Source organism: Macaca fascicularis, chromosome 15 (genome assembly GCF_037993035.2).
Source record: "Macaca fascicularis isolate 582-1 chromosome 15, T2T-MFA8v1.1".
Classification (NCBI taxonomy): Eukaryota; Metazoa; Chordata; class Mammalia; order Primates; family Cercopithecidae; genus Macaca; species Macaca fascicularis.
This window is the reverse complement of record NC_088389.1, coordinates 59291959-59319197: the sequence shown is the minus strand read 5'-3', so window position 1 is coordinate 59319197 and position 27239 is coordinate 59291959. Positions and strand designations below refer to the sequence as shown.

At 45.2% G+C, this 27239-nt stretch overlaps 1 protein-coding gene across 9 annotated transcripts in view; it reads left to right on the top strand.

The window, feature by feature from the left end:
* GALNT12 (polypeptide N-acetylgalactosaminyltransferase 12) overlaps positions 1–27239 on the top strand; it is a 51701-nt gene that overhangs the window by 11608 nt on the left and 12854 nt on the right. For 3 of the 9 annotated variants that reach the window (XR_012424533.1, XM_074016995.1, XM_005581205.5), the window contains 5 exons: positions 12277–12446; positions 15874–16063; positions 21104–21289; positions 24590–24707; positions 26309–26485. Coding sequence is in view for 6 of the 9 variants with exons in the window: in XM_074016995.1 (XP_073873096.1) it covers positions 12277–12446; positions 15874–16063; positions 21104–21289; positions 24590–24707; positions 26309–26485 (841 nt within the window). In the remaining 3 variants the exon portion in view is untranslated. Of the gene's footprint in view, positions 1–12276; positions 12447–15873; positions 16064–21071; positions 21290–24589; positions 24708–25877; positions 25979–26308; positions 26486–27239 lie in introns of all 9 variants that reach the window. The other 6 variants (XM_074016996.1, XM_074016997.1, XR_012424534.1 and 3 more) reach the window with 5 other exon arrangements.

Genomic DNA, 27239 nt, shown 5'->3' with positions numbered 1-27239 from the left:
GTGGGGAATGACTAAGGGACCATTTGGTTTGGCTCTTCCTGGTGTCAGAAGGGTGTGGCACTGTGTCTGCCTTCTTGAAGAAGGCCAGACCACTAAAAAGACGTTTCAGAGTGCTGGTCCTAGTTCTGTGAGACCCAGTATAGACCTTGGCCCTCTATGACTCTAATAATTTACATGTCAGTGGATTCGAGTATGGTTTTGTTAGTTACAGCACTGAATTGAGGAGAAAGGAGGCTCATGATGACTAGGAATCCTTCCTTGCATGGTAACATAGTAAGTATTAATATTAATATAAATAAGTATAGTAAGTATAGGTAGTATAGTAAGTAAGCACAGTAGTATAGTATGACTAGCATCTCAGCAAAGAAGGGGAATTTTTACTCTGAGATGATAGCAGATCAAAGTGGGGAGAAGATAGCTGGGTGTGTGGCCCTGGGGAACTTTAAAAAATATATTGATGCTGGGAATCTTCCCCAGAACAATGAAATCAGAATTTCTGTGGCTAGGACCTAGGCTGAATCTGGTACGCAACCACAGGCGAAAGCTACTGGCCTAGAGCCTGTGGATTTCTGAGTCAGAAGATTTAGGGTGAGTGCTTTCGAGGGCGTGGAGAATACCAGAACTAGACAAAGTAAGGATTAATAACAGGTCAAATACAGTTCAAGCCAGTGATGACATCATAGTCAGTTGAGTGGTGTGTCACAAGGAAATGGTTGTTAATAATGTACTGAAATTTGCAAAAAGTTTTAGTTTTCATAGAATATGGGGAACTCGAGATGATCACTGTAATATCATTCTCATTTGCATTCTGATATTTAGCAGAAGAGAAAGAGTGGAGTAACAGACAGTGTCCTCAGGGCTGGACATTTCTCCAGGTATATCTATGGGGATACCATACGTGTGAACACCAGCCATTCTCTACCAGGGCAGAAGAACTATGAACCATTTGGTCAAGGAAAGCATGGTGTTTGCATTTCTTGACTTGCTCTGATTTTAGACTTGTTAATACTATAATTGCAGATGTGTGTCTGAGTTCAGGGGTCAGAATTTGGGTGCTGGGATGGCAAAGTAGTTCTTTTTTTTTTTTTTTTTTGAGTTGGAGTCTTGCTGTGTTGCCCAGGCTGGAGTACAATGGTACAATCTTGGCTCACTGCAACCTCCCTGTCCTGGGTTCAAGACATTCTCCTGCCTGAGCCTTCTAAGTAGCTGGGATTATAGGCAAGTGCCACCACACCTGGCTAATTTTTGTATTTTTAGTAGAGACGGGATTTCACCATGTTGGCCAGGCTGGTCTCAAACTCCTGACCTCAGGTGATCTGCCCGTGTTGGCCTCCCAAAGTGCTGGGATTACAGGCGTGAGCCACCATGCCCAGCCTCGTAGTGGTTCTAAACAGGTAATTCAGCAAAAGTATGTCTTGGTAGGGTTGCAGGAGGGAGTAGGACATTAGACTGATGTTTCTTTTGTTTCTCCAACAAAGTTGTGGAAATTTTATGGATTCTTATTAGATCGATCTTGAGAACATCAGAGTGGCATTCTTTCTTGAGTCAGTACTTCAGTACTTCAAATCCACAGAACATGTTCAATTTTGGTTAGTATTTTCCTGATACCTTTTTCTTTCACTCATTCTGTGTCCATATGTTTTTGGTGTGTCTTTGAATAGTATATTGCTCAATTTTGTGTTGTCATTAAAAAAAAAATCCAGGCCAGGCACGGTAGCTCACACCTATAATCTCAGCACTTTGGAAGGCCAAGGTGGGTGGATCACTTGAGGTCAGGAGTTCAAGATTAGCCTGGCCAACATGGTGAAGACCTGTCTGTACTAAAAATACAAAAATTAGCTAGGCATGGTGGTGGGTGTCTGTAATCCCAGCTACTCGGGAGGCTAAGGCAGGAGAATTGCTTGAACCCAGGAGGCTGGAGGTTGCAGTGAGCCAAGATTGCACCACTGTACTCCAGACTGGGCAACAGAAAAAGACTCCATTTAAAAAGAAAAATCCAGACTGACGATCATTGACTTTTAACTAGATAGTTATATCCACTTACATTTATTGTGCTTACTGATACTTTTAGATTTGATAGTGCCATCTTACTTTATGTTTTCATTTGTTACGCTTTTTTTGGTGTTTTCTTCCTCTTTCTTCCTACTGCTTTTTGAGTTGATAGAGGCTTTTCCCCTCCTTCTCATTCCATTTTTTTCCTCTCTACTAATTTAGCAGTTATATTATCTATTTCTAACCCTAGTGGTAAATTTTAAAGTATGTGTTTAACTCAACAAAGTCTAAAATTAATCATTAACTATGGACCATAGAATGCTTTAGTATTGATCATCTTCTCTCCTAATTTGTATGCCATTTTGCTCCAATATTTTAATTCTGTCTTGCTTTTAAACTGACAAATTAGGATAGCTAAAAATGCAGTATTTATTTGTTCAGATTTATCCACAAGTTTACCATTTTCTTTGCTCACTATTCTTTCCTGAGTCAGAGACCTTTCTGGGATTCTTCTTCTTGAAATACATCATGTATTAACTGCTGTAGAGAGGTGTATTGTGATTCCTCAGTTTTCTTTATCTGAAACTGTTTTTATTTTGCTCTTGTTCGTGAAAGTTTTGCTGGATATATAATTCTGTGTTGGTAGTTTGACATTTGAAGGTATTATTACCTTGTCATCTGTTTTGCACCATTGCTATGAGATGCCTACAGTAACCCAGATCTCTCTGTCATCCTTCTTTCTTTGTCGTTCATTTGAGGCCTTCTTTTATTTAAGCATATTAGGCATACTTATTTTATACTCTCTGTCTGGTAATTATGTTATCTAGATTAGTATTTTCTTGTTGTTCCTGCATGATGAAGACTTCTTTTACTTTCCTGTCAGCTAAGCCATGCATTTAAAAGATTTTTTTTCTTTTTCTTTTTTTTTTTTTTTTTGAGATGGAGTTTTGCTCTTGTTGCCCAGGCTGGAGTGCAATGGTACAATCTCAGCTCACTGCAACCTCCACCTCCTGGATTCAAGTGATTCTCCTGCCTCAGCCTCCCTAGTAGCTGGGATTACAGGCGCCTGCCACCACGCCCTGCTAATTTTTGTGTTTTTAGTAGAAATGGGGTTTCACCATGTTGGCCAGGCTGGTCTTGAACTCCTGACCTTAGGTGATCTCCCGCCTTGGCCTCTCAAAGTGCTGGGATTACAGGTGTGAGCCACAGCACCTGGCCAAAAGATTTTTTAAAAACTTTTTATCAAGACTTTTTTGGGTGTATACACCAGGAGGGTTTCCCTAGACATCTTAGTCTTCCATGTTGCCGAAAGTAGAAGTCCTACATTCACTTTTTAGAAATAATTATTTTCTATACTAGTCAGGATTCTTTTGGTTGAAAGTGACTGAAAACCCAATGCAAACTGACTTAAATATAAAAGAAAATATATTGGGTTCTATTACAGAAAAGTCTGGGATGAGAACTCAGTTCAGGTTATTGTTGGCCCTGGATTTAGGGACTCAAATGATGTCATCAGGAGATTATTAATTGGTCAGGCCTGAGACATGTAACCTTTCCAGGGTTAGGGGTGTGTGTCTGTTTGTGTATATGCGTGTGCTTGTGTATGTTCAGCCCTCCACAAATCACATAGACTGACAGTTGGAAAATTGGCTCTTGAAAGAGAAATCAAAGTGCAGAACAGTGAAGAAAGGAGAAAGGATTCTAGGCAGGTAAGACACAAAAATGTATATTATGATCTCCTTGGCCTGTTCTACAGAGGATATGAGTTGATTTTTTTTAAAAAGACATTTATGTGATAGCCTTAATATAAAGATAAAAGAAGATCAGGAGGGGCCAGGCACATTTGGTTACACCTGTAATCCCAGAACTTTGGGAGGCCGAGGAGGGCAGATCACTTGAGGTCAGGAGTTCGAGACCAGCCTGGCCAACATGGTGAAACCCTGTCTCTCCTAAAAATACAAAAATTAGCCTAGCATGATGGTGGGCGCCTGTAATCCCAGCTACTTGGGAGGCTAAGGCAGGAGAATTGCTTGAACCCGGGAGGCAGAGGTGGCAGTGAGCCAAGATCCCCCCACTGCACTCCAGCCTGGGCAAAAAAAATAAATAAATAAAATAAAGTTCAAGAGGCATTAACTGCATCCATTAATTCATTCATATCCATATAATACATAAATAAATATTCTACTAGCAGAGATTGTTGTAGTCCCTACCCAGTAGAGTTGTTATAAAGGCTACATGAAGTAATGTGTATAAAATGCTTATATGGTGCCTCTCCTGTAGTAAGCACTCAACAAATGGTACTGTTATTACCAGGTAAAGAACAAGGCGTGCTGAAAATACAGAGACAGACCACAACTCAGTCTCTACCCTTACAACGCACATGTAATATACCAGAAACGAAGGGAAATGATTGTGTGCTGTGATGTGGCATTAAATCCAGTTCTGAGCTTCCTTTTGTCCTCAAGGCAGAAGTGGAACCCTAAAGTGATCCTTAGCTGTCTTTGTATGATCAAAGGATGCACAGCTTTTATCAGTCAGGAAAAGGAGAAAGTGTTTTTTTCTGGAAGGAAACTTAGAGACATTTCAAAAAGATACACAGACAATCTCCGATTTAAGATGGTTTGACTTAAAATTTTTCAACTCTATCATAGTACCCATGCAACCATTCTGGTTTTCACTTTTGATACATATTTGATAAATTCTATGAGATGTCCAATACTTTATTATACAGTAGGTTTGTGTTAGATGATTTTGCCCAACTGTAGACTAATGGAAGTGTTCTGAGCACATTTAAGATAGGCTAGGCTAAGCTGTGATGTTTAGTAGGTTAGGTGTATTAAATGCATTTTCTACTTGGAATGTTTTCAACTTATGATGAATTTATTGGGATGTAACCCCACTGTAAGTCAAGGAACATTGGGTATTGAACCTCGTAAAACAGAATGCCTTTAGGAGATGTTTTCAAAAAAGAAACAAACTATACCAGGACAAGAAAATAAGAAAGGGTAGAGTATTAAATTATTGATCAATGAAGGCATTTGCTATGAGGAGCTAAAGAAACATGATCTAATCTTTAATCTTTAAAAAATGATGTTTCTTTGTGATTATGAAAATTGTAGTTGTTCACTTTAGGACAATGTTAGAATGCACAAAAATATAAAAAATTAAATAAGAATCAGTATTAATCTCAATTCTTAGAGATCACCATTGATATCATTTTGGCATATTTCTATTGTTTATTGTTTATTTTGTATGTGTGAACGCACTCACATACACGTGGTTGTTTCTCGAACTGGCTATTTGTAGATTTCTACCCTGCCTTTTTGATTTAACATTATAGTGTGACCATTTTCCTTTATCATTAAATATTCTCTAAAAAAGTTATTTTGTTGTTTTACATGGTGCCTCTCATGTAGTAAGCACTCAACAAAGGGTGCAGTTATTACCAGGTAAAGTACAAGGCGTGCTGAAAATACATGGCCATGATTTCCTCATGCAGCCATACTATACTATATTTTCTTCTTGTTGGACATTGAAATTGTTTACAACTTTTTGCTATTATAAATAATGTTACAAAGAAAAAATTTTAGAACAAGCCTCCTTCAGGGTATTCTGATTATTTACTTAGGCAAGAAATGTTTATGTATAGTGATATGAGATCAAATAAAAGAGGAACATTTTAAAGCTCTGAATGTTAATTGAAAAATTGCTACCCAGCCTTCTTGTGATTTAGATGACACAAATAAAGAGCCCACCTAGACATTCCAGAATGGTGGCCGTAGGCCATTGGTTTTAGTGGAAACACATAAAAAACAAAAAACAAAAAAAAAAGCAGGGCTGACATATAGTTCCAACTCTGTTTTGTCAAGCAGAGAAGAAATAAATTTTCATCCAAAATAGTAGGGATGTGATTTCAGACTAAAGGATAGTTCTTTACACTGAATGCACTTCACTTTGAAAACCTCACTTCACTGTCCTTATTGTCACTTATTTCTCTTGAACTTGTGCATATTTGAAACAAAGTTTTAGCAGCATCTTAAGAAAAAAAATCTTTATTTTAGGTTTCACAAAAACACTTTTGTTTTTCATGTAGTGTGAGCAATTAATTTTTCTTTTTGTCTTTTTGGTTTTTTTTTTTTTTTTTTTTGAGACAGGATCTGACTGTGTTGCCCAGGCTGGAGCACAATGGCGCCGTCTCAGCTCACTGCCACCCCGCCTCCCTGGCTCAAACCATCCTTCCACCTCAGCCTCCTGAGTAGCTGGGACTACAGGTGTGTGCCACCATGTCCAGCTAATTTTTGTATTTTTGGTACAGACCTGTTTTTGACATGTTGCCCAGGCTGATTTCCAACTCCTGGGCTCAAGCTATCCTCCTGCCTTGGCCTCTCAAAATGCTGGGATTACAAGTGTGAACCACCGTGCCCGGCCTCACAGTTAATTCTTTCTGAGGCTCCTGGTGGGCTACAACTCAACACAATCTAGCTTTTCTATGCATCCTGTCTAGTACTCAGGGGCTTAATAATCAAGACATAGTTATTAATATTTTTATAACACACACATATGTTTACCATTTGCTATAACATGTGTTTGTTGGAGGGAGGATGTTTCTTTTTGTTTTTGTTTTTTGTTTTGTGTTTTTTTTGAGACGCAGTTTCGCTCTTGTTGCCCAAGCTGGAGTGCAATGGCACAATCTCGGCTCACTGCAACCTCCGCCTCCCAGGTTCAAGCAATTCTCCTGCCTCAGCCTCCCTAGTAGCTGGGACTATAGGCGCCCACCACCACATTTGGCCAATTTTTGTATTTTTAGTAGAGATAGGGTTTCACTATGTTGGCCAGGCTAGTCTTGAACTCCTGACCTCGTGATCCACCCACCTCCGCCTCCGAAAGTGCTGGGATTACAGGCATGAGCCACCGCACCCGGCCCAGAGTGGGGATGTTTTGGTAGATATGAGAAATAATGAGATTGAGGACGGCATTTGTAAGGGCTACTAAAATTGAGATACATAGCTATAGATCAGAATGGACTTGGTGTTTGGGTGTATCCTTCACAACATTAGACCTTTTTTCCCTCTTTTTATATTTAAGTTTTAATTTGGAAAAATTTAAACCTGGAGAAAATTTATGAGACTAGCATAACAAACTTCTATAAATCCTCCGCCTAGATCCACCCATTATTGTTTTGGCCCATTTACTTACTTTTTCTCTTTCTGTATGTCTACTCTAATATTATACACATTTGAGAGTAAGTTACAGAAATAACAGTTCTTTACCTGTCTCTACTTCAGCATGTATTTTCAAAGAACAAGGACATTCTCTCATGATACCGTGATGTAATATCAAGTTCAGGATATTTATCCAATATTGGATGTCTATAGCTGTCCCAACTTTTTTCTTTTTTTTTTTTTTTTAAGACGAAGTCTCGCTCTGTTGCCCAGTCTGGAGTGCAATGGAGTGATCTTGGCTCACTGCAACCCTCCTGGGTTCAAGCGATTCTCCTGCCTCAGCCTCCTGAGTAGCTGGGATTACAGGCAGGCACCTCCATGCCCAGCTAATTTTTTTGTACTTTTAGTAGAGATGGAGTTTCACCATGTTGGTCAGGCTTGTCTCAAACTCCTGACCTCAGGTGATCCGCCCGCCTTGGCCTCCCAAAGTGCTGGGATTACAGGTGTGAGCCACTGTGCCCGGCCAGCTGTCCCAACTTTTGTAGCAAGATTTTTCCTTCCTAATCCAGTAACCCCATTGGTTTATAAAATGTCTCAGTTTAGATCTGTCAGATACTTTCCTTGTGATTTATTTTATGGTGTGTATTACCGCAAAATTTAGTGGCTTAAAATAGCAATAAACACTTGTTATTTCACACAGTTTCTATGGACTAGGAATTTAGGAATAGCTTAACTGGGTGGTTCTGGCTTGGAATCTCTCTTTAGATTATAGCCAAGATGTCACTTGGGATTTTGATCCCCTGAAGGCATAATTGGGTGGGGCTGGAGGTTCTGATTCCAAAATGGCTCATTCACGTGGCTGGATAGATTGTACTGGCTGTTGGCAGGAAACCTCAGTTGCTTGCCACATAGACTTCTCCATAGGGCTGCTTGAGTATCCTCACAGCATGGCAGCCGGCTTTCTCCAGAATGGATGATACATTCCATTGAGGAAACAAAGAGGAATCATCAGTGTTTTATGATGTAGTCTTGGAAGTCATACACTGTTTCTCCTGCTTTTCATGTGTTGTAGTTTTAAAATATGTCCACGAATTCTCTGATAGCCTCTGTCCAAGAGATGGAGCCACTTTCTCCTCCCTTTGAATGTGGACCAGACTCCCTTCTCTGGAGCACAAAGCCTTCCACAGGGTCAGTGCTAAGTTAACTACTTGCATGAGTTGAAAGCCTATGGTGTCTGGGGATTCGACTCCTGGCTGGCTAGGTGCTGGTGGGGATGCCCAGTGTCTTCACCACACCACAGCTTTCATGCTTCCAGCCTGGGCTGACCTTTTCTCAAGCACCCAGAGCAGGGCCTCCAGATGCAGCAGGGGTGAGTATATAAAGCTGGCAAGAACAGCCCCAGCCCCTATCAGAGATTCTCAGATAAGCCTGTTCACAGCTGAAGGGAAATCATCCCAGTGACAGCAGAGCAACGCCACTGCCAGGGAGCCTTGGAACTTGCTGTAGAGGCTGTCCTGGCATTAGCAAGAGGGACCTGGAACTCATTCCAGGGAAGAGGACCCTGGACTCTGAGAAGGAGAAGAGAAATTGTCCTTATCTTGGTGGGAGGGAAGGCCAGGTGGGGAGATGTGATACAGGGATCTTTAGATTCAGATGGCCCACCTGAGCCTCCTGTTGGGTAGAAGGAACAAGCCAGAACCCTGCAACAAGGTCCCTCGACACAAAGATCTCAGCCCGGTACACACTAGCATGTGCTCTGTGAACCGACCAAGTCACTCCACCTTTCTTAGCCTTTAACATGGGAACAATAAATGCTAACATAGGAAGTCATTTTGAAGGTAAAATGAAGTACTACATGTCATCAATTCAGAGGCGCATTTTTTCCCACATTTCAACATTTCTAAAATTAGCATGTGTCTTAAAAATCAATGCATCGTACCGTTATGCTAGGCAGCACTTGTCTTTTTTTCCCCCCGCTTTTAAGTTTATAGGTACCTGTGCAGGATGTACAGGTTTGTTACATAGGTAAACGTGTGCCATGGTGGTTTGCTGTACAGACCATCTTATCACCTAGGTATTAAGCCCAGCATGCATTAGCTATTCTTCCTGATGCTCTCCCTCCTCCCACCCCCCACAACAGTTCCCAGTGTGTGTTGTTCCCCTCCATGTATCCATGTGTTCTCATAATTCAGCTCTCACTTTTAAGTGAGAACATGTGGTATTTGGTTTTCTGTTCCTGCATTAGTTTGCTGAGGATGATGGCTTCCAGCTCCATCCATGTCCCTGCAAAAGACATAATCTCATTCCTTTTTATGGCTGTGTAGCATTCCATGGTATATATATACCACATTTTCTTTCATCGATGGGCATTTAGATTGATTCCATGTCTTTGCTATTGTGCATAATACTGCAATGAACATATGCGTGCATATATCTTTATAGTAGAATGATTTATATTCCACTGGGTGTGTACCCAGTAATGGAATTGCTGGGTCAAATGGCATTCCTGCCTCTAAGTCTTTGAGGAATCGCCACACTCTCTTCCCCAATAGTTGAACTAATTTATACTCCCACCAGCAGTGTAAAAGCTTTCCTCTTTCTCCACAACTTCGGCAGCATCTGTTGTTTTTTGACTTTTTAATAATGGTCATTTTGACGAGTGTGGGGTGGTATCTCTTCTTATTGGTTCATTAAAGAATGTCGTGTCTTCCAACCCAGGGCTGCTCCACTTTGTTGAAATACTGTAGACTGGAGCACAAAAGTAATTTTCTAAGGTATGACAAAGTTACTATGTGTATTTAAAAGGAGTCCTTACCTGTTAGAGACACATATTGAACTATTTTTAGATGCTACAATATGCTGGATTTTCTTTACAAATAATCTGGGGCAGAGGGAGTGGTATTGACATAGATGAATCGAGAGTACAGTGGCACAATCCTGGCTCACTGCCACCCCCATCTCCTGGGGTTCAAGTGATGCTCATGCCTCAGCTCCCCAAGTAGCTGGGATTACAGGCATGTGCCACCATGCCTGGCTCATTTTTGTATTTTTAGTAGAAATGGGGTTTCGCCATGTTGGTCAGGCTAGTCTCGAACTCCTGGCCTCAAGTGATCTGCTGGCCTCAGGCTCTGAAAGTGCTGGGATTACAGGCGTGAGCCATTGTGCCCGGCCCTGTTCTGCTTTTTTAATGTTGAAATTTCTGGCCAGGCGCAGTGGCTCACGCCTGTAATCCCAGCACTTTGGGAGGCCGAGGTGGGCAGATCACGAAGTCAGGAGATCAAGACCATCCTGGCTAACACAGTGAAACCCCATCTCTACTAACGATACAAAAACAAAATTAGCCGGGCGTGGTGGTGGGCACTTGTAGTCCCAGCTACTCGGGAGGCTGAGGTGGGATAATAATGTGAACCCGGGAGGCAGAGCTTGCAGTGAGCCGAGATCGTGCCACTGTGCTCCAGCCTGGGCGACAGAGCGAGACTCAGTCTCAAAAACAAACAAAACAAAACAAAATTCTAATAGTTAAGTAAAAGAGGAAAAAACAAATACTTTTGTATGCTAAGGGCTCCTCCTTAACTTTTCATGGGGCTCATCATTCTGGTCTCATCCTAAATGTCACCTCCTCCAAGTGCTGCTCCCAGATTACCTGTCCTATAGTTGCTCTCCTTCCCCCTCTGCACTCCTCTGTTTCTCACTTCCATAGTTTCAAAGTTGTTCTCTTTCATCACTCTCCTTTCCATTTTCCATAGCACTACCACTTTCTGAATTCCTGATTTGTTTGTTTAGTTGATTACTGTCCCCTGAATATGAGCTCCATGGGAGCAGGGGCCTGGCCTATCTGGCACACAGTAGGTGCTCAGGAAGTTTTTGGTGACTGACTGATAAAGGGCCCAGTAACACAATGCTGGCATGTGGTAGACAGCAGATGTCAGTTTCCCTCCTCCTCCTGCCTAGTTTGGCATCTTTGCTCCTGTCCTCTTTGATCTGTCACTTAACTTATCTGGGAAGGCCTTGCCTTAGCAATCCAGGGAGCCTGGCTGGTCTCTAGCATTTCATGCCCTTCTTGAATATCTAACTGATCTCTTGGTCTAATCTTTGGCCAGCCCCCAGCATTCAAACTCTGCCCCTTCTGGTATCCCCATGGTGTTGCTCTCCCACCTTGCCATCAGCTACTTCCCACTGATGGTCTCCAGGTACTGCCCCTTAGTCAGTCCCATGACACTGGGAATTTGTCATCAGTCACTCAGGATAGAATTCTGTGTCAACCAGGGAAACTTCAGTTCAAAGTGACAGCAAATTGCTAAACAAAGAGGGAGCTTATTGGTTCTAATCACTGCCAGTCAGGCCCACTGCTGGCGTTGAGTGGGCTCAGCCTCACCCCACCACATGACTACCACATCTTGGGGGGTGGGTGGCAGTGGGGATTTTGGGGAGGTAACCAGTGTCCTCTGCAGAGTCCTTCCTGGAGTGTTCATAGGTCCTAGCCCCAATTCTAGTTTATGCATTTGGGATACCACCTTTGCTAAGCCTAGACAGTATTGGATGCTGGGAGAAGGTAGGGAGTGGTACAGTGGTACATGAGGACTCAGAATACTGCGAGTGGTGCATGCTGAGGTGGAGGTGGGCCGGGTGCTGGAGGAGCATTGAGGAGATAACAACTGCCTGAGATAGGTGGTCCTGGGTAGTTCACAAAGGAGAACAGGCCTGAGCTGGGAGCTTGCCAACTAGAGAAGGGAGGAAGGGGCATTCCAGGCAGAGGGAACAGTCTGAGCAAAGGTCTGGGAGTGAGATTGGGGCAGAGTAGACAGAGAGGAGGGCGATGGGGAAGAAAGAAGTGCCAATTCCCTTCCTTCTGATTCTGCCTGGTTTGTATGTTACTCAAATCCAAAAGTTGCTTGACAGCTTAGAACAATATTCCACAGTAAAAGCTAGGTGGGTATCATGGTTAGGACCTTTCTTGGAGTCTGCTGGGGCCCCTACTGCCAAAAGGGGAGCTCCGGAAGATCTTTCAGCAGATTATGTCCCCTTCCCCAGGGGACCATGAACTGATGTCCCCTTTGTCACTCCATCCCCAGTGCCAGCCTGGGCTAGATCCTCAGTTCCTGAAGTTGCGCTGTATTTGCAGGTGCAAAGAGAAGAAATATGATTATGATAATTTGCCCAGGACATCTGTTATCATAGCATTTTATAATGAAGCCTGGTCAACTCTCCTTCGGACAGTTTACAGTGTCCTTGAGACATCCCCGGATATCCTGCTAGAAGAAGTGATCCTTGTAGATGACTACAGTGATAGAGGTGAGTCCTGGCCAGGGCTCTGGGAAGAGCCTGTTCTTCTGTGGCAGTGTCTGGGAGGTAAGACTGGGATGCAGGAGGGCTAGAGTAGACCCAGTAAGGATGGGCTTCCTGTGTCCCCCGCACCCAAAGAAGACCTCGGGATAGCAGCCCAGAAACAGCAGGCACGGAAACTGGAAGGAGCGGGGCATTCAAGTAGGCCCAGCAAGGATGGGCTTCCTGTGTCCCCCTGCACCCAAAGAAGACATCAGAGATAGTGGCCCAGAGACAGCAGGTGTGGGAAACTGGAAGGAGCAGGGCATTCTCTGGGCAGTTTCTGGGACAACCATTGGCCAGTGGAGGTGATTTAGGAGGTGAGGTTGCAGGATGGGCAGGCCCAGATCTGGTAGGGCCTTGGAGGCCGCCATAAGGGTTGAGGCTTAAGTGTGAGCTTGATGGGGAGCTTTGGGGACAGTAAGGTCTAGGTCCATCTGAGGAGCTCGCTGAGCCAGCTGTGTGGGGAATGGTCGATGGCAGGGGAGGGGCTGGGTGAGGATGGAGGCAAAGAAGGGTGGAGGGGCCTCTGTGGCGCCCACATGTAGCAGAGTCTTGGCTTGGCCGGAACTGGCAGTGCCAATGGAGTAGCATCAGCCCGTGAATCCTTGGGCTAGCTGAAGTGAGAGCAGCTAAGCTTAACCAAGGGCAAGTGTCAAGGCTGTAACAGCAGGTAGAGCTGTGGGCTTAGTCTCTACAGCCTGTCTCAAAGGGAAGCAATCCCTGCTGATGGGGCATCTGCTGCCTCAGACACTGCACTTGCTCTGACTTCAAAACTGGCCTCTGTGTGTTCTAATAGGCATGTGCATTGGGCTGTTTTCACAGACTCAATAGTGACTCACACAAGATAAAAATAGACTTCTCACATCACAAATCTGGTGTGCTAGTCTAGAATGGATGTGGTGGCTCCTTGGTGAATGGGGCCTCAGCTGCTTCTGCGCCTGTTCCCACCTTCTCTAGGGTGCCCTGCTGCCTTGGTCCTTGTGGACCGGGCTGGCTTTTCACCTCCTGCTCACTCTGTTCAACCAGAAGGCTTAAAGGGGAAGGAGAGCCACACCCTTCCTCCTGAGGGCACTGCTTGGAAGTTCTCCACACATCCCATTGAGCAGAGCGTGGTTGCCTGGCCACGTGTAACTGCAAGGGAGGCTGGGAGCTGTGACCTTTATCCTGCTGGCTGTGTGCTCAGTTACAGGTCACAGGGAGAATGGGTTTAAGGCACAAGGAGCAGTGTCTGTGACAGTGTGTAAGCCAGGCTGGGGTTTGGTGCTGACTGTAGCCTAGAAGGTGTTAGGTTCTGGGGTTAGGGCACCTGGGTCTGAGGTGAGCTTTCCCGTGATCCAGTTATAGTGCCTTGGGTGAGTTGCTTGTCTTTTCTGAGCCTTGGTTTCTCACCTGTGAATGAGTCTGTCCGCACCTATCTCAAGAGAATTATAGTGGGGAATAAATGGGATCATGTATAGGACAGAACCTCATGTAGCAGCTGGCACATAGTAGGTGCTCATCTACATTTCCTTTTTCCATTTTCCTCCAGGGTTATTTTAAATCTCTTTGTGTAGACACTGGTTCTGGGCCACACTGCATGAGCTTGAATCCCCCTCTAACCCCTAGCAACTATACAACTTTGAGCAATGACCCTAACCAGTTTCAAACTTGGCTTCAGCCTCTATAAAATGGGAATAATAATAGCTTCTACCTTGTAGGATCATCGCGAGTGTTGAATGAGATGAACAGGGTAATGTGCTGGGTAGGTGCTTGGCATTTAGTGAGCTCTTGTTAGGTGATAATTTCTATTTTTATAATGTTTAAAAAGTTGCAAAATAAACAGCATTTCACAAATATATTAATCTAAAAGCAAAGAGCAGATTATTTATTTTATCATAATGGGATTAAATAGCGCCTCAGCAGGCAGGAATACAGTATGAATTCCTCTGACACATCTCAATTCTCTCATAAAAATGTGAGGCAATGTGGACCAAGCTTCCCTTCCTGTCATTGTGGGAACTTGGGACAACAGGCGTGATGTCCCGCTTTAACCTGTAGTGAGTTAGGAGGTCCTGCCCTGCCTCCCCTCCCCACCATTTCTGCAGTGTCAGTGTGAGCTTGATGAAAGGGTGTCAGGCCCTCCCAGATGCAGGGAGACAGTTCAGGCAAACATGAAATTAACACTGACAAGATCCATCATGAGTGCAGGGCAGCCACGCTGCACTCATGGGTTCACTGGGTACTGTAGCTAATTAGCTTTGCTTGCAAAGTTACCTGCCTTATTCCTGCCATCAACTCATTTGTGGTTATAATTTGGAATTTTTTAAAAATTGGCTGGGTGCGGTGGCTCATGCCTGTAATCCCAGCACTTTGGGAGGCCAAGGTGGGAGGATTGCTTGAGCCCAGGAATTTGAGACCAGCCTGGGAAGCATAGGAAGACCCTACCTCTACAAAAAATTTAAAAAGTAGCTAGGTGTGGTGGCACACGCCTGTAGTCCCAGCTACTTGGGAGGCTGAGGTGGGAAGATCACTTGAGCCCAAGAGGTTGAGGCTGCTGTGTTGAGGTTGAGCTGTGATTGCACCACTGCACTCTAGCCTGGCTGACACAGTGAGACCCTGTCTCAAAAAAAAAAAAAAAAAAAAAAAAAAAATCAACCAATGAATGCTTTTATTTATTGATTTATTTATAGACAGGCTGTCACTCTGGTGGCTGCTCTGGGCAGTAGCGTTAGCGTGTAGAATTTGGAGCCGGGTTGCCCTCCTGGCTCTTCAACTTACTTACTCTATGACCTTGGGCAAGTTACTTAGCCTTCCCAGCCTCAGTGCCCTCATCTGTGAAATGGGGATAATACTAGTACCTGCCTCAGAGGATTGTTATGAGGATCAGATGGGTTATCTAGAAATCGCCTCGGTAGTACTTGGCATAGCAAGTCCTCTTTAGTTTTAGCTGCTATTATTATTGTGACTACTATTGAAACTGTAAAGTATTCTTGAGAAAATTTCTATTAGCATAACTACTGTTTTTATAAAAATTGCAATTAGATGGTTCATGTGTTTTTTGGTTTTTAAATGCTCATGAGTCAAAACTGTAAAGCATTTTTTGTAACAGCTTTATTGAAATATATTCACACACCATTCAATTCACCCATTTGAAGTGCACAATTCAACGTGCATGTGTTTTGATGGGGAGCAAATGGTGGTTCTGGAATTCCTCCCCCAACCTCCTCCTGGCCTTCAGAGCACCTCCAACCTTGGTTCTGGGTGAGGTGAGGATGTTCCAGGTGGCAGAGCAAAGGAGGCACTTGTCTGTTTCATCTTCTGTTTGGGACACAGAGGTCCAGAAGGCCCCGGCTTGGGATGAGGCACTCCTCCAAGATTGTCACGGTGACCTCTGTTGCTTTGTTTGCCTCCCTAGAGCACCTGAAGGAGCGCTTGGCCAATGAGCTTTCGGGACTGCCCAAGGTACGCCTGATCCGCGCCAACAAGAGAGAGGGCCTGGTGCGAGCCCGGCTGCTGGGGGCATCTGCGGCGAGGGGCGATGTCCTGACCTTCCTAGACTGTCACTGTGAGTGCCACGAGGGGTGGCTGGAGCCGCTGCTGCAGAGGTGCGTGAGCCGCCCACCACGGGAGAGACAGCATGTTACCTGGTGTAGGTAGCATGAGGAACAGACTCATCATGTCACTTGAGGGTTAACGGGTTGCCTGGGCTCAGCTGCTCCTCTGTCACTGGGCAGGAGAGCAGTCCCTGCTTCGTTAGGCTGTTGAGGCTATTAAATGATTTAGTGCATGGCAGCTGCTTGCGAGTGCCAGCTGGAGGAGGCCCTGTGTCACTGTTTGCTTTTATTATTTCTTCTTTTTTATTTTTATTTTTTTGAGACAGTTTCACTCTTGTTGCCCAGGCTGGAGTGCAATGGCTGATCTCGGCTTACTGCAACCTCCGCCTCGGGTTCAAGTGATTCTCCTGCCTCAGCCTCCAGAGTAGCTGAGATTACAGGCATGCACCACCACATTCGGCTAATTTTGTATTTTTGGTAGAGATGGGGTTTCACCACTTTGGTCAGGCTGGTCTCAAACTCCTGACCTCAAGCGTGAGCCACCACACCCGGCCTTATTATTCCTTCTTATCTGAGGTTGTTGCAGAAAACTGAGGAAGTATCATCAACCAAGACAGTTTAAAAAATCCTCAATCAAGTAGAATGGCACTCCTAGAGAATACACATTTCGATGTATTTCTTTCAAGCAGGGCTGGCTTATCCCTCACACCCAGGAGGAACAATGCCTAGGGCCCATGAAACTGGAAGGAACCCACATAAATGTTACGTATTTCTTTTAAAATCAGAAGGGAAAAATGAATATCATAATAATGAGTATGTAATAATGAATCTAGCATGGATTGTATTTGTCTTTATTATTATTTTTTTTGTCTTTTTTTTTTTTTTTTTTTGTGGAGAACGGGGTCTCGCTATATTACCCAGGCAGGTCTCGAACTCCTGGGCTCAAGCTATCCTCCCACCTCTGCCTCCCTGAGAGCTGGGATTACAGGCGTGAGCCACCGCGCCCGGCCTGTATTTGTCTTTATACCAGTATAGTCATAAAATATGCTTTTTAATCTGTCTGCTTGTTCTAGAGGAAGAGACCCTGAAAGTTATAATGTGGCCCTGTTCTCAAGGCCATTGTCCTTGCTGTTCCACGGCATCTCACTCTCACCCTCCTACCTTCCCCCATCAAGAAACCACCATCTACTGGGGCCCAATTTTCGTTTCCTTCTGTCTCTTTCCTCCCCATGCTCTGCCTCGTCTCTCTGCCCTTTCTGTTTCTGTGTCATGGAAGTCAGGAGCTGGGCGGGCCAACCAGGAGCTCCCCAGGTGGGAGAGGAAGGAAGGGATCTTTGCTTGGCTTCCCCTCTGTGGAGCAGGCAAAGGGTTGGAGGGGCAGGGTCTCTGCAGCTGGGAAACTGCTTCCCCACAGACACCAACATTGTGGTTGGTAGGGTTGTCTGGAAGAGCTGGGGACCCACTTGCCTTTCTTTCTGGGTGTGACCCAGCTGCCCCCTGCCCTGCCACTTCCTACTGTCCTGGCTTCTTGTCAGCTGCGGGTGCTATAGCTCTCTCTTTCTCCTCCTCAGCTCTGATGAACTTCCCCAGCAGCAGATTTGAGGCTCCTCTGGCCTGTGATAGAGCTGGAGACTATTTAGAGCACAGTTATGGCCGAGTGCTCCCTCTGTAACCTGGACCAGTGGGCTCCCCCTCCTCTGTTCCCCCACTGCACTCGTAGATGACCACCTCTACGCAGGTCTGAAGTCATGGGGAGAGGACATTTCTTTCTCTTCAACTGATGGATTAATGCTTTTAGAATTCCTCTTCATCCCACCCTTTGGACATGGGCCAGCCCCCTCCTTGCTGCATGCCTGTAGATGAGGGGATTTTCCACTTCAGTCGTCTATTAGAAATACCTGGGGAACTTTAAAAATATATATATTTTAATTTTTAATTTTTGTGGGTAAATAGTAGGTGTATATATTTATGGGGTACATGAGATATTTTGATACAGGCATGCAATGCATAATACTCACATCAGAGTAAATGGGATATGCATCCCCTCAAGTATTTATCTTTATGTTACTAATAATCCACTCATACTCTTTTTTTAAAATTTTTATTATTATTATTTTTTAGAGTCTTACTCTGTCACCCAGGCTGGAGGGCAGTGGCATGATATTGGCTTACTGCGACCTCTGCCTCCCAAGTTCAAGCAATTCTCCTGCCTTAGTTTCCTGAGTAGCTGGGACTACAGGCACGTGCCACCATGCCCAGCTAATTTTTGTATTTTTAGCAGGGACAGAATTTCACCATGTTGGCCAGGCTGGTCTCAAACTCTTAACCTCAGTGATCCACCCGCCTCAGCCTCCCAAAGTGCTGGGATTATAGGCATGAGCCACTGCACCTGGCCCAGTCATACTCTTAGTATTTTTATCTCTCTCTCTCTCTCTATCCATCTATCTATGACAGAGTCTCGCTCTGTTGCCCAGCCTAGAGTACAGTAGGGTGATCTCGGCTCACTGCAGCCTCTGCCTCCCAGGTTCAAATGGTTCTCCTGACTCAGCCTCCCGAGTAGCTGGAATTACAGGCGTGCACCACCATGCCAGGCTAATTTTTACATTTTTAGTAGAGATGAGGTTTCACCATGTTGGCCAGGCTGGTCTCAAACTCCTGACCTCAAGTGATTTGCCCATCTCAGCCTCCCAAAGTGCTGGGATTACAGGCATGAACCACCATGCCCACCCAGTTATTTTTAACTGTACAATTAAATTATTTTTTTTTACTATAGTTACTTTGTTGTGCTAGCAACTAGTACGTCTTATTCATTCTTTCTATTTTTTTGTACCCATTAACCATCCCTACTCCCCCAGCCGACTACCCTTCCCAACCTCTGGTAACCATCCTTCTGCTCTCTGTCTACATGAGTTCAATTGTTTTACGTTTTAGCTCCCACAAATAAGTGAAAACATGCAAAGTTTGTCTTTCTGTGCCTGGCTTGTTTCACCTAACATAATGACCTCCAGTTCCATCCATGTTGTTGCAAATGACAGCACCTCATTCTTTTTTACGGATGAATAGTACTCTATTGTGAGTATATGCACCACATATCCTTTATCCATTCATCTGTTGATGGACACTGAGGTTGCTTCCCAATCTTGGTTATTGTGAATAGTGCCGCAGTGAACATGAGAGTGCAGATATCTTTTCGATACACTGATTTCCTTTCTTTGGGATATACGTACTTAGGAGTAGAATTGCAGGATCATATGGTAGCTCTATTTTTAGTTTTTTGAGGGACCTCCAAACTGCTGTCCATAGAGGTTGTACTAATTTACATTCCCACCAACGGTGTATACCGGTTCAACCTGGGGAGCTTTTTAAACACACCAATGTCTGGTCCCATTTGGATCTGACTCTTGGGGCTGGGGCCTCAGCTTCTGCATGTTTCAAAAGCTCCCCAGGGGACTTTGGTATGCACCAGCATTGGGACATATCAGACTATGGACTGTCCCTAAGGTGGCCCCAGACAGGAGTGGTAACCCTTTCCATCCAGGGGCTTTTGGAAATGTGGGAGGGCATTCTTGGTTGTCATGTCAACCAGGTAGGGTTCCTGGCATTTTGTGTATCAGGGAGGCCAAGTATCCTGCAGATTAGCCCTGTGCAGTGGAGAATGGTTCTGGCCCAGACGCCAATAGCATCCCTGTGGGTCCTGCACATTCTCCAGCCAGGACTGGGAGTCCTATGCTCCAGTGCTGGTGCAGCATTCCCCAGTTTTCCCCTTCTTGTAAAAATTAGGCTGTCTGTGGTTCCAGCCAGCTTGATCACAAGCCATCAGTTCCTGGGGGAGCTGGCCTTTGCCAGAGGCCAGCTGGAACTTGCCCAGCAGGTCTGATATTGGCCCTTTCAACCTTTTAAATAATGCCCTCAATGTCTAAATAAGCAGATGTTGGTGGATACCTAGTATGCAAGTTCCTCAATTTGGGGAACTCACAGATCTGAGACTCTGTCTCGTGCAACCTGTCCTGAAGAGTGCAGTTTCCCCGATAGTTGTCATTCTTACCCCACAGTGGTATTTCTAATGTCCCCTCTGACTTTCTGGTGTCATTCTAAGGACAGTGAAAGCTCGAGTCTGGTTGATCTCTGTTTCATTGTCCTGTGTGGCGTGACTCACACCATTCTAAGGACACTGAAAGCTTGACTCTGGTTGATCTCTGTTTCATTGTCCTGTGTGGTGTGACTCTTAGGTCTCAAATTCCAGACAACATTCCTCAAAATGTACTCAAGGAAATCTCGTGTTCACACGTGGTCTAGTCTCAGTCCATCTTTCCTGGTGTGGTGTCAAATGCAAAGAAACACGGCCTGGAAGCATGCTGAGGGATGGCCAGATTTGTAATAACGTTGTGGAGAGAACAGTTGAAACCAACACACAGGCTGATACCTGCAAAAGGAAATTATAGCATTTTTCACTATGTGTAATATTTCACAATAACAAAAATTAAAAAAAAATAACAATAGTTTCAGGTTCTCTGCCAGCCATCTTAGAAACATTTTCCCAGGAAATCCTCACATTAACCCTCTGAATGGATATTATAATTCCAGTGTTACCACTGAGGCCATAGGCTCTGTGTTAGGTGACCATAGGCCGTAGTTAGGTGACTTGGCTAATGTCACACAGCAAATAAATAGCAGGATTAGAATTTATATTCTAATTCCAAAGCTGACCCTTTGGTCTGGGTGCACCTTTGTTCTTAGGAGTTAAGTATTTCTTGATGTTAAGATGTTTCATTGTGATTAAACCTCTTGCACTCCTGAGAAATTGAAATCATAGAGTGTTTGGTCAGAAAGTCCGTGGATAGAATCAGAGCATATTAAAGTCATGGCACTTTTTGTTTTAAAGCCCTCCCTGGCCCCCAGATCCCCCCCATGGTGGTCACCTGCCAGGGCTCTGACACGGCTACAGACACCTGGAATAAGAGAAGCAGGCCTTTCTCAGGTGTTCCTCCCTCTTTTTGGAAGGAAGACAAGAATTCACCCTTGAATTTCCCAATTGTCTTCCTGCTGCCCGTCTGCATAGGAGAAACAGATGGATGTCTTGGGTGCTTTCAGGATCCATGAAGAGGAGTCGGCAGTTGTGTGCCCAGTGATTGATGTGATCGACTGGAACACCTTCGAATACCTGGGGAACTCCGGGGAGCCCCAGATCGGCGGTTTCGACTGGAGGCTGGTGTTCACGTGGCACACGGTTCCCGAGCGGGAGAGGATACGGATGCGATCCCCCGTCGATGTCATCAGGTCAGGAGCTGACCTCTGGGTGACTTGTTTTTTAAGCATGCCTCGTTGCATCTGGCTGACCTGTCAGCGGAGGCCCTTGGGTGGAATGATTAGCTGTCAGCTTAACTACCTCTCCTCTTCCCACTTTTTTGCCTAGAATATTTGTTTATTTTTATTAAACATGTCTGCTACACAAGTCAATTTTATATCAGTATATTTTATTTATTTAATTTTTAAATTGTAGTAAAATATGCTTCATAGAGAATTTACCATTTTAACCATTTTGAAGTATGTAATTTTAGGCTGAGCATGGTGGCTCATGCCTATAATCCCAGTACTTTGGGAAGCCAAGGTGGGAGGATTGCTTGAGTCCAGGAGTTTGAGACCAGCCTGGGCAACATAGCAAGAACCTATCTCTACAAAAAAATAAAGATTAGCCGAGCATGGTGGTGTGTATCTGTAGGCCTAGCTAGCTGGAAGGCTGAGATAGGAGGATGGCTTGAGTCGAGGAGTTCAAGGCTTTGGTGAGCTACGATCACGCAATTGCACTCCAGCCAGGGTGATAGAGCGAGATCCTGTCTCTATAAAAAATAAATTAATTAAATAAAGCATGCAATTTTAGTGGTGTCGAGCACATTCACAGTATTGTGCAAACATAATCTTTACCTGTTTCCAGGGCTTTTTCATCATCCACACAGAAAATATCCCCAACTAAGCAATAACTTCCCTTTCTCCCCTTCGCAGCCTCTGGGAACCTCTGTTCTTTCAGGCGACCCATGTAAGAGGAATCATACGATATTTGTCCTTTTGTAATTGGCTTCTTTCACTTAACATCATGTTTTCAAGCTTCCTTCCTTGCGGTGGCTGAGTGATATTCCTTTGTACATATATGCCACATTTTGTTTATTTATTCTTTTGTTGGTGGACACTTAGGTTGTCTTTTGGTTATTGTTAAATAATGCTGCTGTGAACATCGGTGTACTTCTATCTGCTTGAGTCCCTGTTTTCTGTTCTTTCGGGTATATGCCTAGGAGGGGGATTGCTGGTCATATGTTCATTCTTGAGGAAACATTGTTAGGCCCCTTTGACCTGGGGTGTGGGTGGATCCATGGCAGGTGGAAGAGCCCGCTCTGGCCAGTGGGTGAGTCAAGGTCTGAGTAGAGTGGGCCCAAGGGAGGCTCAGCAGCTCTCATTCTGGAGGTGTTGAAGTGATAGCCTTGCTTCTTCCTCCCCTTCCAAGTTCAGAAGCAAGTGGGAGACAGATGTGGGAGTTGGGCAGAAGGAGGTCAGGACTTCAGCCTCACCACTGGTGTGTTGAACCGGAAGGAGGCTCTTAGTTCTGCATCCACATTTGGCAGTTGGGCTTCTGAATCCTTTCACCAGAGTCCTGACCTTAAGATGACCTGCTGCTGGCTGGAGTGGAGCAAGCGAGGAGAGTGTCCAGAGATAAGGCTGGAGAGATGGGTGGGGCCAAGGGAAGGGGTTTGGACCTGACTCTGAGCAGATAGAAGCCACTGAAGGGATCCGAGCAGGAAGTGACCTGACCATGTGCTGCATGCCATGTGGTGAGGGCCCTGGAGGGACCATTTTGGGCAGGGATACCATTAGGAGGCTCTGCAGTCCTCCAGGTCGGAAACAATGGTTCAGGAGATGGTGGGCACTGTGGATTCCAGAGATGTTAAGATGGAAGAATTGGGAGAAATTGAGTAGGAATTGGGGAAGGAAGGAATTGAGAATGGCACCCAGGCTTCTGTAGGAGCCCTTAGTGAGAACATCCTGCTCAATCCCTCACTGAACAGGTTTGGAAACTGAGACACAGAGTAGGAGGCTCTAATCCAGGCTACTTAGGCAGCCTGTCATGAATTCATGGGGAGCCATGAATTCTGATTGCCCCCCTTACCCCACATGCTCAGAGCACCTATCCTCCCCATCCCATAATATCCCTGTGCCTCAGTTATCTCATCTGTGTAATAGGTACCAGCATATCCACCCTGCCTATTTCCTAGATTTTTAGGATAAACACACATGAAGGTGCTTTATATTCTAGAACCTTCCCTCCCACTGGGGATGTTGCTGTTGTCTTCTCAGTTGACGCCACGCTTGGAGTCCAGGGCAGGCCCCGATGCTGGAGGATGTTAACATTTTCAGTGGTTGTGCTCTCAATGTTTTCTTTCCCTATTTCTTTTTTTTTGAGTTGGAGTCTCGCTCTGTCGCCCAGGCTGGAGTGCGGTGGCACGATCTTGCCTCACTGCAGCCTCTTCCTCCTGGATTCAAGTGATTCTCCTGCCTTACCTCCTGAGTAGCTGGGAGCACAGGTGCCCACCACCACACCTGGCTAATTTTTGTATTTTTTTAGTAGAGACAGGGTTTCGCCATATTGGCCAGGCTGGCCTCGAACTCCTGACCTCAGGAGATCCGCCCGCCTCAGCCTCCCAAAGTGCTGGGATTACAGGTATGAGCCACCACACCTGGCCTTTTCCCTATTTCTGCATTCATCCTTTTGCCTGTGCAACTCCAGGGCGTGCTGACCTTAGTGTTCTGCCGTGTAGGCTGGAAGCCGTGGGCCGTTTCTGAAGTCAGTGCTGGCTTCCAGATAAACCTGGTGGCGGGTGGCAGGTGGGGGGAAACAAGGCTGGCTAGCTGGGTCCTGGTGGGGGAAACCACTCGAGCAGGAGAGGACCTGGCCCTCCCGGTGCTTTCAGATGCCAGAGTCGCCTTTAGGGTCTTCTGCGTACTGGCCTCTCAGTGGTATCTGTGAGTTCTTGCCTTGTGAGATCACACCTCCTCAGATGACCATGGCCTGGAGCCTCCCTTCCTCTTGGAATGTGGTCTCTTGCTTCTCTCTTCTCCTTGTACTCTGTGCTTCTAAATGTCCCTGGATTTCTCCCACCCTTAAGCCTTTGCTCATGCTGGAGAACCATTCCATTTCCCTTCTTCTTGGCTAACTGTCCTTTGTCCTGCAGACCTCGCCTCCTCCAGGGAACCTAGTCCTACCCTTTTGCGCCTGCCCTCCTCAGTGTTCCCCCAGGGCCCCGGCTGACTTTAGTTAACATATTTAGCACACACAGAGTACTGTGTGCTAATACTGTTGAGCAGTACTCAACAGTGCCTGCTGAGAAGCCTGGGAGCCCCCTCAAGGCAGGGACTGTAGGGTACATCAGTGCTTCCAGGCCCAGCCTAGTGTGGGGCACGGAGGTGAAGGCAGGGTATGCTTAGAGATGATGGATGAACAGATGAAAGGGCTCGTGGTGGGAAGGTAGTTGGGTAACTGTGATGGTTTCCTGCTGCCTACAGTGAAATATGGATGTAACACTTTTTTAGGTCTCCAACAATGGCCGGTGGGCTGTTTGCTGTGAGTAAGAAATATTTTGAATATCTGGGGTCTTATGATACAGGAATGGAAGTCTGGGGAGGAGAAAACCTCGAATTCTCCTTTAGGGTAAGTATTCCAGTCTTCTCTTTGGACATGTTCTTAACTGATTCTCTCTTTGGGAACGATGGGATTTGCTGTGAGAGCCTGGTGGACCCTGAAAGATGATGACATGCATATCCTATAAACATGCTTGCCTTCTTGTTTCAGCTCTTTAAAAAGTGTACTTTTACTAGATTTGGGGCCAGAAAGGGCCTTGCAAGTCACATAGTTCTCTCTCACTCTGTGGAGAGGAGGAAGTGAAACCAGGAGAGAGGTGACTTGCTCAGGGTTAGGTTCCTCCTGATCCTGTCTTCTGGAGCCTTTATTTGATTAATTCCTTATGAAGTGGACTCTTTATTTAGCACAGTGGCTTTCAAACCTTGACAGATGTGAAAATTTCTTTTTTTTTTTTTTGAGACAGAGTCTCGCTCTGTCGCCCAGGCTGGAACGCAGTGGCACGATCTCAGTTCACTGCCATCTCGGCCTGTTGTGTTGAAGTGATTCTCCTGCCTCAGCCTCCTGAGTAGCTGGGTTTACAGGCATGCGCCATCACGCTTGGCTAATTTTTGTATTTTTAGTAGAGACGGGGTTTCACCCTGTCAGCCAGGATGATCTTGAACTCCTGACCTCAGGTGATCCACCCGCCTCGGCCTCCCAAAGTGCTGGGATTGTAGGCGTGAGCCACTGCACCCAGCCAACACATACAAGAATTGCTGGGTAAACTTGTTAGAAAGACAGATTGACAAGCACAATCTAGAAAGCCAGATTTGATAGCTTTAGGGTGGGACCAAGATTCTGCTTTTTGTAACAAGCCTATCTACCGATGCTACTCTACATGGCCCATGGAAACCATATTGGACAACTCCTAGCATTTCAGTAGATTTTCCAGTTAATGAAGTCTTACATTTTAAATATCAAGACTTTGTGTGAATGTTGGTGCTTTTCAGTGGAAAATTAAGATTTTTAATAATATTTTATATGGTGTTCTGCCCTCATAACAACTGAATAAACAAGAATTTGGCCTTCTACTGAGGACTCACACCCTCCATAATAAGTACCAGATGCTAGGCTTGGTTGTCCCATCTTTGGGAAAATGAGATGTTCATGGCCATCGGTCCCAGTGTGAGATGGGCTCAGATGCCTCCGCCTGTTCAGTCTTTGGGTGTGCTTTTAATGGTCTCTCTGCCTCTTCCCTAGGTGTCAGGCTGCTCTACCTGTTTCTAGAAGCTCTTCCTTTCCCCCTTCCAAACCTCTCTTCTTCCTTGCTGCTTTCCTATCTTCTGTGGCTAGGAGATCAGGTAATCAAGCCTGTGTTTTCTGTAATGAGTAAGTGGGTTGCCAGTGAGGTCTCTGTGGATGCTCCTGTGAGTCAAGTGCATGAGCTTTAGTGCATGGACTTTGGGGTCTGGGTTTCCACAGCTTGTTTGTTTTGGGGGCTGCTTTCTTGCTCTTTACCCACATCCTGTGTCATGAGTGTGCTGGGTAGGTGGCCTCCTGCCCGATGGAGGCTGAGCATCTTGGCAGCGCCCATCATGCCTTGTGTGTGCCCGGCGTCCTCGCTGCAGATACTATGGACCTGCAGCTCATCCCCTGCTCACCACCTGACCTCTCCTTTTCTCTGTGTGCAGATCTGGCAGTGTGGTGGGGTTCTGGAAACACACCCGTGTTCCCATGTTGGCCATGTTTTCCCCAAGCAAGCTCCCTACTCCCGCAACAAGGCTCTGGCCAACAGTGTGCGTGCAGCTGAAGTGTGGATGGATGAATTTAAAGAGCTCTACTACCATCGCAACCCCCATGCCCGCTTGGTGAGTTCCTCAGCCCACCTGCACTCCATCTGGCTTCATCTGAACAACAGCAGCTAATTGTGGCTTCCCCAACATAGTCAATCTGGTTCCAGAAATAGAGCATAATTTGAGTGCTCAGATACGAGTATGGGGAGAATTTATTCCTCCATTTATAATAATTATATGCAGTCAAATCTTGTTATTTACAGCTGTTATATTCCATAAAGCCACCACAAATACTGAATTCGTGAAAATAGAGCCATTGCTCTTAGGGGAAATACAGGGTTAGGTTCCTGCCAGACTTGGGGCACAGTTTTGTCAGCAGATCAATACAGAACCTTGTTTTCTGTGTGTTTCTGTTCAAAGACACCTATTTAACATATATCGTTGCGTCATTAACATTGCACTCATGGCTAACAGCACGATAACTCATGCCAGAATGAAGCTTACCTAGCACATGTTATTTTCTCTTCATCACAACCTTCTTGCATTTAGGAACACTAGATGGCACTTCAGCACTACGATTGGGGGACACTCTAGAATAGCTGGTGCAGTCACCAATACAAAGCAGAAAAAAATGTGGTGCCCAACAGATGGTGAAAAGGACAGTGGTTTACAGGATGAGAGCTGAAACAGGAAGGCGGTGTGTGCCCTTGTTCTGCATCACCTGAGAATGGGAATGTTGGGCAACTCAAATTTTTTGTCCATGAATGTGTGTGAAAATTAGAAAACACCACAAGTATTGATTTGGAGGTTACAAGTCAATTTTATTACA